General features: G+C 35.0%; 3 protein-coding genes and 1 pseudogene across 4 annotated transcripts; 1 reads left to right on the forward strand and 3 right to left on the reverse strand.

Moving 5' to 3' along the window:
* Nucleotides 1-2,474: 2,474 nt before the first annotated feature.
* LOC110425335 (protein LATERAL BRANCHING OXIDOREDUCTASE 1-like) lies at nucleotides 2,475-4,399 on the reverse strand. The gene is made up of 4 exons (XM_021440224.2): nucleotides 3,852-4,399; nucleotides 3,516-3,763; nucleotides 3,037-3,361; nucleotides 2,475-2,909 (listed from the first exon to the last, which is right to left on the reverse strand). The coding sequence occupies exons 1-4, from the start codon at nucleotides 4,218-4,220 to the stop codon at nucleotides 2,655-2,657; spliced, it is 1,197 nt and encodes a 398-aa protein (XP_021295899.1). The 5' UTR covers nucleotides 4,221-4,399; the 3' UTR covers nucleotides 2,475-2,654.
* Nucleotides 4,400-6,687: 2,288 nt separating this feature from the next.
* Nucleotides 6,688-8,132, reverse strand: LOC110425494 (protein LATERAL BRANCHING OXIDOREDUCTASE 1-like; annotated as a pseudogene).
* An 866-nt stretch (nucleotides 8,133-8,998) lies between these two features.
* Nucleotides 8,999-10,284, reverse strand: LOC110425244 (Pathogenesis-related thaumatin superfamily protein). Its single transcript, XM_021440102.2, has 2 exons — nucleotides 10,044-10,284; nucleotides 8,999-9,932 (listed from the first exon to the last, which is right to left on the reverse strand). Exons 1-2 carry the CDS (start codon nucleotides 10,114-10,116, stop codon nucleotides 9,259-9,261), a joined length of 747 nt encoding a protein of 248 aa, XP_021295777.1. The 5' UTR covers nucleotides 10,117-10,284; the 3' UTR covers nucleotides 8,999-9,258.
* Nucleotides 10,285-12,378: 2,094 nt separating this feature from the next.
* On the forward strand, nucleotides 12,379-16,040 carry LOC110425258 (uncharacterized). Of its 2 annotated transcripts, XM_021440119.1 has the most exons (6): nucleotides 12,379-12,434; nucleotides 12,723-13,200; nucleotides 13,333-14,526; nucleotides 15,079-15,280; nucleotides 15,363-15,553; nucleotides 15,633-16,040. In XM_021440119.1, the coding sequence occupies exons 2-6, from the start codon at nucleotides 12,741-12,743 to the stop codon at nucleotides 15,701-15,703; spliced, it is 2,118 nt and encodes a 705-aa protein (XP_021295794.1). In that variant the 5' UTR covers nucleotides 12,379-12,434; nucleotides 12,723-12,740; the 3' UTR covers nucleotides 15,704-16,040. The 2 variants fall into 2 exon arrangements, with proteins under 2 accessions (XP_021295794.1, XP_021295793.1); XM_021440118.1 differs by having other exon boundaries at nucleotides 12,723-14,526.
* The last annotated feature ends 1,650 nt before the right edge of the window (nucleotides 16,041-17,690 follow it).

Raw genomic sequence — 17,690 nt, forward strand, 5'->3', positions numbered from 1 at the left:
TTTGAAATAAATGATTAAGTATTCGTTTGGTCTGATTTTTTTTGTTTATTTATCTCTTAAAAGCAAAAGTCAAATCAAACATAAATTTTAAAAACTCTTAAAAAAATTTTTAAATCCTATGAGGAGCTTCTTTTTTTTTTAAATACTAAAAAATTTTTATTTTTGTTTCAAAAATATCTTCTGTTAAAAATAATTATAATATTACCCTCTTAAAAAAATCTTTTATGATAATTTTAATCAAAATTATAACTTATAAAAAAAATTTACCTAACAACTTCAATTTAACTCTAAAAGCTATTATTTTTCATAAGAGTTTTATAATAGCTTTTAAGTTAAAAAAAAAACTAAGCCAAACAGGTTCTAAATCGGGTTATTAAACCTTACTCTGATATGAGCCATGTCCTTTATAGAAATTTACGAGGTTTACAATTTATTTTGAATCAACCCTTTATCACCAAATTATATGCATGGAGGTTGAAACTTGCAAGTATCCGCATTCGAATATTTGACTTCGTTGTTAATACATGATCTCTCTCCTTAAATAGTAAGGTTCAAATCCCTTTTTTTAAACCAAAAATAAAAAAATTGTACGGTATTAAAATTTTTCATATATATATATAATTAAAAAATTTACAATATCAATTTTTAATTTACACAATAATATTAATTTATAATTTCCATTAATCTATCAACTATTGATTACAGTTTTATTTTTATTTACATGAGGTTTTAGTTTTGATCATATTGAAATATGTCAATTTGAGGGGAAAGAAGTGTAAGAAAAGATTGTCCAATTTGGATTTGGGCCAGTTGATAGAGTAAGCTTCTCATCGACCCAAACTCATTTTTGCTAACTACCTATTAGTTTGCCTCCTTTAACTAAGTCTTAATTTCTAACCTTTGAATAATATTTTTTTTAAAAAAAAAAAGTTGATGAATTATTTCAAAAAAATTAGATAAATTTTTATTTTTTTATTACATGTAATTAATTCTTTATATTTTTATTTGAGTCAAATAAACTATTATGACTAATTATTGATTAATTATTTTTAATCAAAATGTCACTTGTCACTTCATATCATATGGTACTAACATGATATATTGATGTATTATAATAAAATGATGACATGACATGTTGATATGATACACTGACATAATTATACCATATTTTCCACCTTCCATGTTAATAATGTATCAATGTAAGACTTTAATTTTAACTAATAATAATTAATCAACTATTAGTGATAAAGGTTTGTTTGATCTAAAATAAAAATATATGAATGTAATTGAGCTCAAAAGAACAATAAATGTTTATTTAAATTTTCTTTAATAATTCAAAGGATTCTGTCGAATATCATGTCTATTTTATAACCTCATGTAATACTTGTAGTATACCATGACAACAAAAGATTGTATGTTATTGAGTTTGTAATTTGATGGTATCTCATATCTCATATGTTAAGCATGTCCCTCATATTTCTTGCGGTCAATTCTCAGAGAAATAGATCAGTAGGGTTCCCTTGGTACTACTTGTCAAGATAAATTTGTTAAAATTGCATAACTGGCTAAGTTCCTATTATGTTATTGAGTTTGTAATTTGATGGTATCTCATGTTTGAAGCACATGTCCCTCATGTTTCTTGCTGTCAATTCTCAGGATTCAAGTCAGGAGTACTAGGTGGGATACTCTGATATTTCATTGGATAACCCCCCCGACTTGAAATTGTTTAATCTGTTTTTCCAGTAAAAGAAAAGGTTGGTAGGTGAAGATTTAAGATTTAATCTCTAATGAGAACAGACATGTAAATCGATTTCACTAAGAATTTTCTTTTCTCACAGAGAAATTAGTATACATGCATGGCAACTCATGCTCTGAAGTTTAAAACATGAGATGAACCATGGAAAGCCATGGAATAATTCTTTCCAATGCTGATTAATGGTTAGAAAAAGCAGGTCTGCTCCTCTTGCAGTGATGAGTATGATGGCGTTGCTTGAGATGGGGCGTCCCTACGCTGTTGATGGGTAATGGAAGTGCCATTGGTTGGTCTCCCTTTGCTTGATTGTTGTGGTCTTTGTTGATGCAGGGGACTGTTTTTACTGTTAGGTGTTATCGATTCATTCTATTCATTGTATGAGGGTGCTTTTTGTGTGCAAGTGGCCAACCAGATACTGGTGGGGTTGGCTGTTTTCGCTATGGGTGTATAGGGAATTTGACAATGAGAAAAGTTTGTAATGGTATACAACTGGTCCTTTGTTGGGGCATAACCTTGCAAAACTGTTGTAACTGGTGAACTCCGGTTCTCCCTTTCTTCAATACAAATGAAATTTAAAAAAAGAAAAAGAAAAAGAAAAAGCAGAGTACATGTTTGTTAAGTGTGCCATATTCTGGATCAATCATGTCCTCTGCCTAGTTTTCAGCATAATGAGAAAACAAATTAAAAATTCTGGGAAGACCAAATCAAGCAAGCTATGATGTAGTAAACATTATTATATTTGGTCACTTGTATATAGAGCTGATACAAGCTACTGGATAGCTTCTTCTTAATGAAAAAGACCCTAGTATTGCTTCCAAGAGCAAATTACTTGGTCATGGCATTTTTTTAGTGGCTGCAGTTTAGTCTAGCTAGATAAAGAAAAGAAGACAACAGCTAGAGTTTACGCGCTTTGTAACTTCACAAAATCGGTGTGAGCTTTTCCCTCCATTCTCCTTGCAAATTTTTCCCTGATGTAATCAACATACTTAATATTTCTATACATTCTAGGGCGATGACTGTCATCTATCATTGATTCAAGGGGACCAATTTCCTGTTCATCATCTGGAAATACAAATGTTGCAATTGATATTCTTGGTTTCTCCTCATTTGTGATGGCTCTATGTTCAATGCTTTTGTACATTCCATTGCTCTGAATCTGAAGAGGAAAAAAAAAAAAAGAAAAATGAAATATGGTTAGGGTCTTGGTATTACGTCCGAGCATTTGGTGGTTAGTGCATGATCTCTGTGCTCTAGGAACACGTAGTTTTGAAAACTATAGGTACCTCAGCAGCATCGCCAACGTTGACCACAAGAGAATTTGGAATTGGTTTAACAGGAACCCATACTTGTTTGTGCTTAATTTGGAGACCAGTGACCTCATCATCTTGCAGAAGCAAGGTGAATGTGCTACCATCAGAATGAGGGCTAATACCAAGAACAAGATCAGGCCTTGAACAGACAGGGTAATAGTTCATCCTTATTCCTTGTTTGAGCTCTCCTTGCAACCTTTTTAGACCATCTCTATCCAACCCCATCAAAACTGAGAAGTTAGCATAGAGCTCCTCAGCAACCTTTTGCACTTCTGCTGAATATTCTTCTATTGCATCTCTGAGAAAAACAATTTTAACAAAAAATGGAAAATAATTCAATCTCATCCCAGGAATTGCAGCCTAAAAATTAGTCAGTCAAACTTTTTTGTAGGTTTTATCATCTTTTTGCAGATAGAAATACGATGGTGTCAGTTTCAGGAACGAATACATACTTGAAACCTGGTAAAGAGAGTGGCCAGAACTTGAAATTCCTGCGTTCGGGAGGGACAGTGATCAAGTATATCATGTCGGACCAATCAAGTTTCTGCTCTTCTGAGACTACAAAGTTTTGCCCATATCCTTGGATTTCATTTGCTGCCTTTGCATACTTCTTTTTCTCTTCGAGTGGCAGTTCGAAAAAAGCTGCCACAGTTGCCTTCATCTTATGCAGGACCTCGTCTCTCAGCCCATGATTTGTTATCTGTAAAACGTAGCGTTCCAGTTCAATACTTTCGTCATATAAACAAGAAACCAGACACAAGTTCATAAATATATGTCGGATTTTTTACCTGGAAAAAACCCCAGTCCTTGCAGGCAAGGTCTAGTTTCCTTATTTCACCTTCTTCTCCCTTGGCTAGCAAGGAGAAATCTATGACTGGAACTTCAAGTGAAGAAGCAAAGTTGTCAGAATTCAGTTCCCTATCTTTATTTTCATGTATGTATCTATCGGGAACTGATTGAAAATCATTCCTCACTATCTCCTGGACGCTTGGCACTGGCAAAGACTTACCCCAACCCAATCTCTCACCTTTCTTGGCTCCTCCATTCTCAACTTTCAGATCCATGTTTTTTGTTTCTGAACTATTGGTTCCTCCCGTCAGGTTTGTATAAAGTAATTGGCAGTCAATTGGAGTGCTTCTTTTATAGTAACCTGGCATCCTCCCATTCGGAAACTAAGAGTGCTTTAATTTCTTGTTTGACTGGCTACATTTACAAGATAATTAGTTGAAAACGGGATCATTGTTTGAAGATGTCAACGGATGTCATTTGCGGTTATTCATTGTTGCTAGCGACTGGAAAACGCAGTTGGAGTAACGGGCTTGTGCAAAGACAGGAACAAATCAAACAGATGACGCTATGACAGGAGAAAAGGATTGCTTCGACGTAATTCGATGCATATCCTTATCAGAGAAAAATTTTTTTAGGGTGCCCATACGACATCAGTTTTCCAGGATGAACACAGCCATGTGCAGAAGCGGAGGCGAGCCAACAATTTCCAAATTTTTCTAATTTATTTTTATTTTTTAAAATTTAATAATTTTACCCTTACAAAATTTTAAAATTTTTTTAACTTATTTTGATTTTTTTAGAATTTTATAATTTTATTCGTACAATAATATTTTATTTGATGAGATGTCCACAACAATTAATTAACAACAAATTTTAATAAGATTAAAATAAAACATATTGCAATAGAATTATTCTCAAACTCTATTTCTTTAAAATAGCATAATCAGCCCTTATATTGTTTTTTTTTTTACCAAATACTATATAAACAAAAAAAATTAATATATTTTTGCCTGCTAGCATTCTCTGTACAAAAAATTTTTAGTCCATAACTCAATTTTTATGTCATTATAATTGATAAATTTGATTTATTTACTTATTTTATTTTTAATATTTTTAATTTTAAAAGTTTTTACTTGGTGATTTTGATTTAGAATTTACCGTCTTAATTTTTTTTTTGTTAAAAGCAACAAAACAAGAATTTGATTAAGTACTTAATGTTAGTTATTACTTATTTATTTAAGAATTATTTGATTACTTTCCTACAAATTATTTATTTTTTTATTTACTTATATTCTTGTGAATAATTAAGTTATTTATTCGAGATTACTTACTTATTGACTTGTTTATTGATATTGTATTTAATTTTTGTGATTAGTTTTAGAGAACTGCTTCTCATTGAATTATTTATTGATAACTCTTAATATTTTTTTAATGAATTACATTCCATTGAGATTTTTATTATTCTATTCGTTAATTTTTATTTATTATTAATTTTATCTAGAAATTGAGATTATTATCATTATTAAATTATTTATAACTATACTAATTAATTCTTTTAAGTAAATTATTTAGATTGATATTTTCAATCATTTTTAAAATTTATTTATATATTTTTACATAAATTTTTTTGTTTAAACTATTTTAAATATTTTTTTAAATTATTCATCTTTTTCAAATACGAAATCCTGACACCATCCTTGTGAATGTGAAAACTTGTTAAACTACACAACATGAAGGTTTCGTTGAATTAGTGACTTTTCGATTCAATATTTTGGATACAGACAATGACCGTAATAGAATGAATAAACTTGCATCAAAAAGCAGAAAACAAAGTATCATATACCGTCAACAACGGGGTAGTATGTGAACAAACCCTACTACTACATCCCAAGCCACCACACCTATAGGTTTGGCGCTTGGCTCCATCTAGACAGGACAGGAACATTCAAGTCTGATCAACCAAAATCACATCCTAGCCTTTTTCTATCAGGTTTCATCTCCTTTGGCTCACTAGGACAAATCAATGTCTAGGAATTTTCCAAGTGAAGATGACAGGTTCCAGAAATTAGTAGCCAGACTGTCCTTTGTTTTCTTGTAAGGAAGATGGCTGTCTGTCTTTGCCACAGTCGATGCCGAAATGTTGGAAGATAGTTAAAAAGTGTCCAAACCTTTCAGATAATTTCTTACATAACAGTGGGTTTTGAACGTTGAAATTGTCTAAAATTTAACCCAACCGTATCCTTATCTTCCTGTGAAACCTCCATTTCAGGAAATTTAGGCGTTTTCCTTCAGGTTGACCTGCCAATTTATTAGTATATGTTGAATGTAGAAATAGGGAACTTCCATTATTTTTTCTCAATCGCCATTGGCGTTTAGTGTTGGCAATTCCAACATGCAAGTTGTATATATATATATATGGGAAACCTTGAGGTTCTGGAATTTTAGATTGCTTATATTCTATTTTGTTGTGTAATGGAATCAAGGAAAAGTACCCACATTCGCGTAGGATTAAACACTTTTCCTGCATGTTTTCTTGTGGTCCATTCTCAGAATGTCAAGTCTGGGTTACTGGGGCTATGTACATACTCTGACATCATTGAAGAATTCCTCAGCTTGAAAATATGAACCTGTTTTTTTCCATTAAAAAAAAGAACTTGGTAGGTGAAGATTCTAGATTTCATGAGAGAAAAGAGTGTATCTTGGATGCAAACTGATTTTTCAACAAGAATTTTCTTAACTTAACCATGCAAGGCTGAGAAAGGATTCTTTACAATGCAAATAGTTGCCACACTTTCATCTAGTAATAGCACAGAAATTAAGAGGAAAAAACTGGGGTTACTGGCTTTGTAACTTCACCAAGTCAGTGTGAGCTTTCCCCTCCATTTTCCTTGCTAATACCTGCCCGATGTAGTCAATGTACTAGATTTTTTGATACATTCTAGGGCGATGGAGATCATCCACCATTGAGTCAAGGGGACCGATTTCTAGTTCATCATCTACAAATGCGAATGCAGTGACCGAAATCCTTTCTTTCTTCTCATTCGTAATGGCTCTGTGTTCAATGCTTCTGTACATGCCATTGATCAGAATCTGAAAACCAAAAAGGAAAAACGAAATAATGCAGGGTTGCTTGATAATAGAAATTTTTCACTCTGAAGTATGTTGGATAACTATAACTACCTCAACAGCGTTACCAATGTTCATCACAAGAGAATTTGGAATTGGTTTAACAGGAATCCACTCTTCTTTGTGCCTAATTTGGAGGCCAATGATCTCATCATCTTGAAGAAGCAAAGTTAAAGAGCCTCCATCAGAATGGGGGCTAATACCAAGAACAAGATCAGGCCTTGAACAAGGTGGGTAATAGTTCATTCTCAAAAGTTGTTTGAGCTTGCCGTGCAACCTTTTCAGACCATCTCTATCCATCCCCATTAATAGTGATAGGTTAGCATTGATCTCCTCAGCAACCTTTTGCACTTGTGTCGAGTACACTTCCACTGCCCCTCCGGTGAAAACAATTATCAGAAAAGAAATATGTGACACATGACAATTCAATCATCCCAGGGACTAGTTAGGATTCTTTGTTGTGGTCAAAGTTTGTTGTAGGATCTTCATATCATGTTGTGTACTGGTGGATTTTTATAAACATCAATAGGATCAAGAAAGATTACCATACTTGAAACCTCGTAAACGTGTGTGGCCAGAACTTGAAATTCCTGCTTTCAGGAGGGAGAGTCATCAATGCCATTATGTCACACCAATCGAGTTTCTGCTGTTCTGAGACTACATAGGCTTGCCCATATCCGTGAAGATCGTTTTCTGCCATTGCATACTTCTTTTTCTCTTCTAGCGGCAGTGCAAAGAAAGCTGCCACAGCTGACTTCATCTTGTGCAGGACCTCATCTACTACACCATCATTTGTTATCTGTAGGACACTAGGAGTAGAAATTCATGTACTTCATTAAATCAAAAAACCAGATGAAAGTTTAAAATTGTTTATTTACCTGAAAAAATCCCCATTCCTTGCTAGCAAGGTCTAGCTTCCTTCTTTCATCTCCATCTCCTTTGGCTAGCAAGGAGAAATCTATGATTGGGATTTCAGGTGAGGCGGGTAAGGTCTCAGAAACTAATGGCCTGTCCTTGTGTTCTTGAATGTATCTTTCAGGAACTGACTGAGAATCATTCCTCACTATTTCCAGGACACTCTTCACAGGCAAAGACTTCCCCCAGCCCAACCCATTATCTTCTTGAATACATCCATTTTCAACTTTCAGATCCATTTTCAGTTGCTAAACATTGGTTTCTGAAGTCAGGTTTATATGTAAGCAAAATTACGGGAACGTTGCTTCTGTCGAGTTAAAAGCTATGGGAATCTTGCATTGGTCTTCTTTAAAATTCCTTCCCTGTAATTTTGGAGCTTCCTTTTTGTTTGACTTGCTAGTTTAAGATTGTAATCACTGTCATTCATTTGTTGTTGGCCATTGTTTTTGGCAATATAATATGGCAATTCGATTAAATAAAGTTCTGAGATTTTGACTTTTAATTTTCTTTGTTCAGAACAAAACAACCCATAATTCTGTTTTTGATCATACATTATTATTGGCTGTTTAAAGAAGCAAGTTGGATTCTTGGGAACCTTGTGGTTCTGATTTTAGTTTCTCCATGTACCTAATCAAATTATGACATTTTCTAGTGCTTATTCTATTCATCATAACCAACTAAGCAGTAAGCAGGTTTCCTGCTCAGAATTCAGTAAGGGATGAATGCAAAAAACCCACCAATCAAGATGGGGAATGACCATTGCCAACCCATAACCAAGTTACAACAGCAGAATTCAAGTCTGGATTCCTTGGCTATATATGAATGCTCTGAGATCAACGAAGAATCCCTCAGCTTGCAGTTTCAACTTATTTTTCCCATTAAAAGAAGTTGTACACTGATTTCAACAAGAATTTTCTGAACTTAATTTGGTGGATATTTTTCTCAGAGGAAATAGAAAAACCTGTTAAAATCACAGAACACCAGGTTCTATGTTAATGACTTTGTAATTTGATGGTTTTTAAGGAAATATTATGATTCTAGTTAAGTTATCAAGGACACGTATGGGACAGGTAAAGGTTCAACTTCATCCAATGAAGCAAAAAGAGAACAGTCAAAAGATAAAAACATGAAACTAATCACAGAAAATGAGCATCTACGGTGAAATCAGTACAAGAACATACACTAAAGCCACAATATTAACAAAACAAAACAATTGAAAACTTGCCAACTTGAACTGATCTAGATTTCTTATCAACTTGAACTACAGACATACAGTTACTCATGACAGAATAAAAATTAAACTTGAACCAACCACAACAGAAAGCCAGTGCTCAGCAACAGTTACAGTAAGTATATCCCATTCCATCAATTAGGAGGGCAGAATGTAATGACATAGCGAGAAGCCCTGCAAGTCTTAAGACTTGAAGAATCATCATAAGCATAGCTATAAGCCCTGGGGCAAATGGCCTTAAACAGATTAGCAAAAACCGTAGGTGCGCAACTTTTGGGATTGGCAAACTCTCCAGTGCAGCAATACCTATCTGTTTTTGCAGCCAAACATGCACTCTTGCACCCCACCACCTTCCCTTCTTTCTTCACAACCAAGGCAGCAGGGCAACAGACATTCAGATCAGCCTCACAAGCTGCGACCCCACATCCAACGCCACCACCTATTGGCACCATTGAGACAGGAACATTGAATCCATCGACCAAACTCACATCGTAATAATGTAAGGGAGATGTTGGACCACCAAGCGTCATTTCAACAAGAGTTGCCGGCGGTTTGCCTCCAGTGCCTTTGCATTCTAAAAGCCCTGCACAGTCTCCAGTCTGACATGAACCTTTGCCGGTTTGGTCAAAACAGCAGCCTTGTCTTGGCCAGATTCTACCTGACCATCGTTCAGGTAATTCCAGGACTGTCTGTTCACCACAGGAGAGATGGAAACCTCCCTCTCTGGGAGTTTCATGGCCTGCACTGCCGAGGATTCCAGGCCATATGCTTTCTTGACAGTTGTTTACTAGTATGAGTTGGGTGCCATCTGCAAGAAAAGATCACAATGTAAAAAGTTCAGCTCCTCAAGCAAGACAAAGCTTTAGACTGGTGAATAAAGCAAGTACATGTAGAAGAATAATGTGGCAGAACTCCATACCTGTCAGGCAGAAGGAGATGAAAATGCAGAAGAAATAGAAGAAGAAGCAGCAGAGAATCGAAGGGGTTGGCATTTGTTTGGAAATTGATGATGGAACTGCTTGTTGCTTGCTAGAGTATATTATGAGTGGTCACCCTTTTTCTCGCCACTATGAAAGATTTAAACTTTGTGTAACCGCAAGTGTAAATACGGTTTGCTAACCCATAAAGAAATGGTTACTTTCTGGTTTTATGTACTCTGTTTTCTCCCGCTATCTTTGGCTTGTATTACTTTGCTACATTTTGTTCTTAACACCATCAGAAGAAACAGATTAAGCTTTAAACTTAATTTTAAAATATAGCAAGTATTAGTTAAAAGATTTTAAGCACTGAATTATATATTAGAATTCAGAGAGCTTTTTCCTCAAGCAATTCCCTTTCACCCAAAGAAAAAAATGTAGCACCTAATACTGTCCTGAATATCAGTTTGACAATCCTCACAAGAGCTTGAAACTTAATGCAAATCCAAGCACAGTCATGAGATATGACAGATATAATTACAAGGTAAAGCTACTAATTATCATATTCTTTTCACTGTCACATCTGAATATTCAACTTAATAATAAATACACGTATCTTTAATCAACTAAAACAAGAAAATTTGAATTTCTTTTAACATAGCTAAGTATTATATCATAATCTTTTCCAACAGGAGATAGTGCTGTATACGTGCATCATAATTTTTTCAAAAAGATAAAGTTAGAATTTTATTTCAAAGGACCCAATCATGTGCTTCCCACATTATTGTTTGCTTTTTTAGCATAAGATTCTTTCATTTGTGTCCCCAATTTTCCTGTTACGAAAGAAACTTTAATGGGGTCATAAACCTAGTTTGAAAAAGAAAAGTAGCAAATGAGTAAATTTCCTGTTCTAGCGTAGCATTGTCAATGGTGCAAGCTGTATTCACTGTCAGCAGTCCTCGAAGCTCTCAAAAATTGGGTCACTTAAGTTTTGTTTGGGTGGCAATAAAATAACTAAAGAAAATGAAATCCCTTGAGAACGAATGTCAAAACAGTAACCGATATATTAGGAAAAGCAAAAGTGAAAGAAGGGATTGCAGAAAAGAATAGCTAACCTGCTAACATCAGTCCTTTACGTATCAGAAAAAAGATTTTGAAAGCCAGAGAAAGACCCTAGCATAGAAGGAAGAGAGATGTCTGAGCTGACAACACCAATGCTGAAAGGCAAAAGCACTCTCATTCATTCTCTACATAGGAAAATTTGTCATACAAATCAAATTGGCTTGGGAAGAAATGTGAAGCTTTCTTCCAAGAATTCTGATAAAATAGTAGTCACATTTGATCTTTCTACAGAGTCAGTGGACTGTGGAGTAGGAACCCATCTTTTACCCTGTCAGAAACCTGATATATATATATATATATATATATATATATGAGACATAAACTCAAAGCTGGCAATTTCTGCACTTTGCATAACCTTCAAAAGAGAAGATTCAACCAGTTGTTGGATACCCCACATTTTCTTTGACTTCTTAGTTGAATCTTGGCAACACATCACTTCCAACATTCCAGTACTTATGGGGTAAATTATATATATAAACAAATACCCTTAATGCAGACACACCATGACTACAACATAGTCTCTTCAAAACTGATTCTTTAGAGCAAAAGAGAAAAGACTTTATCATAGGGAAGATTTAGTATTAGAAGTAATAACCTTGGAAGAAAATTGTTAGTTCCTTAATAAAATCTCTTTAGATAATGATGTGTACCTAAAACAATGCACCGCATTTAATTGATATAACAAGAATTTGCAATAAATAAACCAGCAAAAAGAAAATTTTAATCAAAAAAATTAACTTAATCAACGTTCTAAATTTAGTTCATGGATAGTGCTTATTTTTGGAAGAGAACCCTAATTTTAAATCTTACCCATTTCCAACACCTTAACCCTCTGTTAGATTCCTGAGAAAATGAAGGAAATTAAACAGCAAATCAAAAAGCCTCTTTTTTTTTTTCAAAAGAAACCCAAAAAACGACATTACCGGTCACGAACCATAAGAAACGTGCCGGTTCAAACCAGAAAGGAAAAATCCGGCCACCGGCCGGTTTAGCGGGATGCTTTTATTGATCATTGTAACCGACTCGGGCTATTAAGAGAATGTAACCGGAAGTCTCGGTTTCTGGTTTTGTAAAACCGGCTCAATTAAAAATGACCTGATGACCCGGTAAAACTCGAACTATTATTAGATAAACCAACCGGCTTATCCCGTACCCTAACCGGTCCATCCGGTTTCCTTAACCCTCGGTTTTCCATTCCGTCACCAACTCCCTTAACTCGGTTCTCAATCAATTACCGCTCTTTCTGAAAATCCAATTCAACAGAATTACGAGTAAGCTCTTTTTCTTTTCTTTTTAATTTTATTTTATTTTAATTATTGGTTTTTTTAATGTTAACATGTTTATTATGTAGTTTTATGTTGTTTATTTCAATTTCTGTTCATGTTAGTTATTGCAATGATGATAATAATTCTGTCAAATGCAACTGTTCTAATTGTTCGTTTGTTTTTGATGAGTTTAATATAAACATGTTTATTACAATGTTTTTGTTCTTGTTTTTGTTGATGTTATTGTGACAGAAGACTTAAGAATTCTGGGTTTTTTCTTTTGTTTGTGTTAAGGTTGTGAGTGGTGAGAACATGGCATCAAATTTAGAACCAATACCAATAACATCACAGAAACATGACCCAGCATGGAAACATTGTCAGATGTTTAGGAATGGTGAAAGGGTACAATTGAAGTGTATATATTGTGGCAAAATATTTAGGGGTGGTGGGATTCATAGGATTAAGGAACATTTGGCTGGTCAAAAGGGTAATGCTTCTACTTGTTTTCGCGTTCCATCTGACGTTCGTCTTCTAATGCGAGAAAGTTTGGATGGGGTTGAAGTGAAGAAGAGGAAAAAGCAAAAGATTGCAGAGGAGATGAGTAATGCTAATCAGGTTTCTTGCGAGATAGATGCATATGATAATCAGGTTGACACTAATACTGGACTGCTTATGATTGAAGGACCAGATACACTTCAGCCTAGTTCGAGTTTGTTAGTTAATCGAGAAGGAACAAGTAATGTTTCTGGGGATAGGAGAAAGAGGGGAAAAGGTAAAAATTCTGCTGCTGAGTCTAATGCTCTTGTAGTTGACACAGTTGGGTTAGGTGCAAAGAGAGTAAACAATCATGCACATATGGCCATAGGGCGATTTTTGTTTGATATTGGAGCACCTTTGGATGCAGTTAATTCAGTTTATTTCCAGCCAATGGTTGACACTATTATCTCAGGAGGATCTGGGGAGCTAATGCCTTCGTGTAGTGATCTTCAAGGTTGGATATTGAAGAAATCGGTGGAAGAAGTGAAGAGCTATAATGATAAAGTAACAGCAGCATGGGTAAGGACCAGTTGTTCTATTCTGGTTAATCAATGGAACACTCAAACTGGTAGAATATTGCTGAACTTTCTGGTGTATTGTCCTGAAGGAACAGTGTTTTTGAAATCTGTGGATGCCTCTGGTGTAATAAATTCTTCAGATACTCTGTATGAATTACTTAAGCAAGTGGTGGAAGAAGTTGGATCTAAGCATGTCTTGCAAGTAATCACTAATGCTGAAGAACAATATATGGTTGCTGGGAGGAGGTTAGCTGAAACTTTCCCTACTCTGTACTGGACCCCTTGTGCAGCACATTGTATAAACTTGATACTTGAAGATTTTGCAAAACTTGAGTGGATAAATGTGATAATTGAGCAAGCAAGATCTATTACGAGATTTGTCTATAACCATAGTGTTGTGTTGAATATGGTAAGAAGGTACACTTTTGGCAATGATATTGTAGAACCAGCAGTCACTCGCTCAGCTACAAACTTTACAACATTGAAACAGATGATTGATCTTAAGAACAACCTGCAGGCCATGGTTACTTCACAGGAGTGGATGGACTGCCCATATTCAAAGAAACCAGGGGGACTGGAGATGTTGGATTTAGTGAGTAATCCATCATTTTGGTCCTCCTGTGTTCTGCTTACCCAGTTAACCAATCCTCTCCTTCAAGTTCTGAGAATGGTTGGGAGTAAGAAGAGGCCTGCAATGGGATATGTTTACGCTGGAATGTATCGGGCAAAAGAAACAATTAAAAAAGAATTAGTTAAAAGGGATGAGTATATGATCTATTGGAATATTATAGATCACTGGTGGGAACAACAATGGCATCATCCTCTTCATACTGCTGGTTTCTACCTTAATCCCAAGTTCTTTTATAGCATGGAAGGAGACATGCCTAATGAGATGCTGTCAGGGATGCTTGATTGTATAGAGAAATTGGTTCCTGATGTAAAAGTCCAGGATAAAATTAGCAAGGAAATAAACTCATACAAGAATACTGTTGGAGATTTTGGGAGGAAGATGGCAGTTAGAGCTAGAGATACTTTACTTCCTGGTGAGAGTCTATGTTATAGATTCTTTGTTATTTTTGGCTGCTATATCTTAACTTAAATTCTTTTGTCATAATTTATGATTCCTGGTAAGCTTATTTAATGGATTCTTTAGTACTTCTTGCTACTATATTTCAACTTAAATTCTTTTGTTATAATTTATGTGCCTTTACCAGAAATACTAGAACTGTGAAGTCATAAAAATGTTTTCCTTCATGTTTTGGTTTGAATGACATGTTTTTTGGGCCAAGGAATGGCAATTTTAGCCATCAAAGAACCTTCAGGGGAAAAAATCCATGACTAATCATAGGTGATTTGGATTGTTGTACGCATTGTTTTCTTTGTTATATACGACTTGAGTTCCAAAGCTTTACTTGTGTGTGGACGATGGATAATATGTTAAACCTACCTCGTATGAAGTACCTTTGTTACATATAGAACATCCATGTTGAAAGCATAATGTGTGTATTTTTCCATCTTAATATCCTGTTGTGATATTCTTTTCCCTAATATCTTAGTAGTAGCTAATCTTCGCTTTTGTATACTGCTTGTTATAGCTGAATGGTGGTCAACATATGGAGGAAGTTGTCCAAATTTGGCTCGTTTGGCTATCCATGTCCTTAGTCAAACTTGCAGTACTCTTGGGCTTAAGCAGAATTCAATTCCTTTTGAAAAAGTGCATGAAACAAGGAACTTCTTAGAGCAGCAGCGGTTCAGGGACCTCATCTTTGTTCAATGCAACTTGCAATTAAGACAAATGTAAGTGGAAACTCGCGCATACATGGTTTTAGTGTTTGGTGAGAAAAAAAATCTTATTTTTAGCTAATTAATTTTCTTACAGAGGGCGTGAGAGCAAGGAACAGGTTTCTATGAAACCCATGTCATTTGATGCAACCTTGGAAGACTGGGTGATGGGAAATGACACATTTTTGGAGGACTATACTCATTCAGATTGGACGGCACTTGATCCACTTTCTGTGAACACAATGCTTTTAGGTCCTTCAAGTGATGAAGTTGAGGAGTTAGGTGCAGGTAATTATTGTTTCTTGGATATGATAATCTAACTAAGCAAGTTTCTTTATTTATTTATCTATTGAATCTCTTCATGCAGGTTTTGATGATTATGAGATTTTCCATAGAGTGAAAGAGGAGGAAAATGCTGAAGATAATGTAGTAGGCTAGCAGAAGACCATTCAAGAAAGACCATCTCTAATCCAGATAGTCTTAGATGATGACCAGTGTTTTCTGCACTGATATCAACCAGACAAAAATAGCGTAAGTTAATGTAATTACTAGATTCATAGGAATTGTTCCATCATCCTTAAAAATATTAGGAACATCACCAAAGATTAGATTCTTATGTAGGATTCGACAATGTGTTAGCAATTTTTATCAATTTAGGGTTGGATCGATTGTACAAAGTTCTAAGTATAGATCTGACCTTTCATTTTAACCCAAAAAAGGGCATTTTAAAGCACATGCTTGACCATTTGGCTGATATTTATATCTGATGTGACTTATCATGGACTTTGCAATCTAGTAACATGAATTGTTGCTAACCTCTGATGTTGGAATTACGTTATAATAGCTACTTGGCGTTTGATTTCAGTATAATTTTATCATCATGACTGCAATTCATCCAAGTAGGTTGTCCCTACTCTTCGATCTTTGCTTGAGTATTGAAAAGAAGGATGTGAACCTTCTAGCTGCCCCCATTTGAATCATATTCATTCGTCTACCTTTCCTTTCTGGTTTTTTGATGAGGTTGAAAGCATTAGCAAGTGCTAAACTGTAGTATTGCTAGCGGCCAAGAAAAAAACTGTGGTATTGCTGATGCTGAAACACAAGATTCTGAAGCAGTGGGTATGGCTATGACTCAGAAAGAGAAGATTGTAGTCAGGTTCAATGAAAAGAGGGAGTAAATGTTAATTTAGAGGTATAAGGTCTTAAGAGATCGGGTAACCTTCTAGTTTCTTCTCTTGTTTTTTTATTTTAAATAGGGTGAGCAAGGCTACTTTACCCCAAATTTTACCAATTATTTTTGTCCTTTCTTCTGACCACATTTTTACTTCCTTCCCCAATTGAAGAAGCATCTAAAATCATTGGAGGATCAAACTCCAAAGGAAAGCTTAATGCTTATTTCAATTTGTGTTGTAAAGTTTGGATAGTTATGTGCTCATTTGGCAGATTGGTGACAGTATATAGTAGTTGATCATGTCACTTTATTCCTGATAACTAGGAAGAAAATTGGAAATTCCCTCAAGATGATTGAAAACACAAGCTTATGTGACTTTCATTTAGTTCTTTGATATTTAGACGGTTGGCTAGTACTTGAACCACTAGCTCATTCTCTGTGAATATTCAAGTCTCATTTTTGCATCACGAAAACCATTGGATGGCCTGTGAAGAAGTCTTGTTCTCTATTCCACCTTCTCTCTTTTGGGTCTTATTATGCCTTTTCATCATTTCTTTTGAATAGAAATGAACACTGTAACAGGTAATGTCCTTGGTGCCCTTCTGGCTAATTTTTACAATGGTATGATTGTGTCGATTTTGAGGCATCTGCTCCAGTAAAATAGTTGTACTTATGCTTTCCTTCAACATTATTAAATGGTATATGATCATGTTAAATTCTGGTACACTCACTTGAGAATGTCATGCAGAAACAGGAACAAGCAAGATTCTAGTTGCCCTGGACCCCTGGTAAACAGGACTCCTTTCTTTTTTTGTCCATGCTGTCCCTTCTTGTCCCATATTCACCTGCTAATTTCAGATTGAGTTTGGTAGATAGTATGCTAACTTTCTTTTATCCATTTGGAAATGCCATCCAACAAGAAAAGAGTTTGTGGAGTTTATTCATTACAATGCATCAACTTCTCAGTCTTTCCTTTCCATTATTCCTACTCAAGAAAAAGCTAGAATGTCTTAGGTAATTGCTTGACACCACTTGCTCTGTCAGTTGAAGGACCATATCAAATAGTGGGTATGCTCTGATTGTCAGGAAATACGATCAAACTCCTTAATGATTACTTTTATCTGTCCTAAAGAAAAGATTGGTAAAGTATACCAATCAAGTTGCTAAAATGGAACTCTGAATTTTGAACATACAACCTTATTGTCACATCAACAACCACAATAACTATGCCATTTCCTGGGGGGTTTTGGACTT

This window comes from Theobroma umbraticum, unplaced genomic scaffold (assembly GCF_002168275.2).
Source record: "Theobroma umbraticum cultivar Fairchild unplaced genomic scaffold, ASM216827v3 scaffold_81.0, whole genome shotgun sequence".
In the NCBI taxonomy this organism is placed as follows: Eukaryota; Viridiplantae; Streptophyta; class Magnoliopsida; order Malvales; family Malvaceae; genus Theobroma; species Theobroma umbraticum.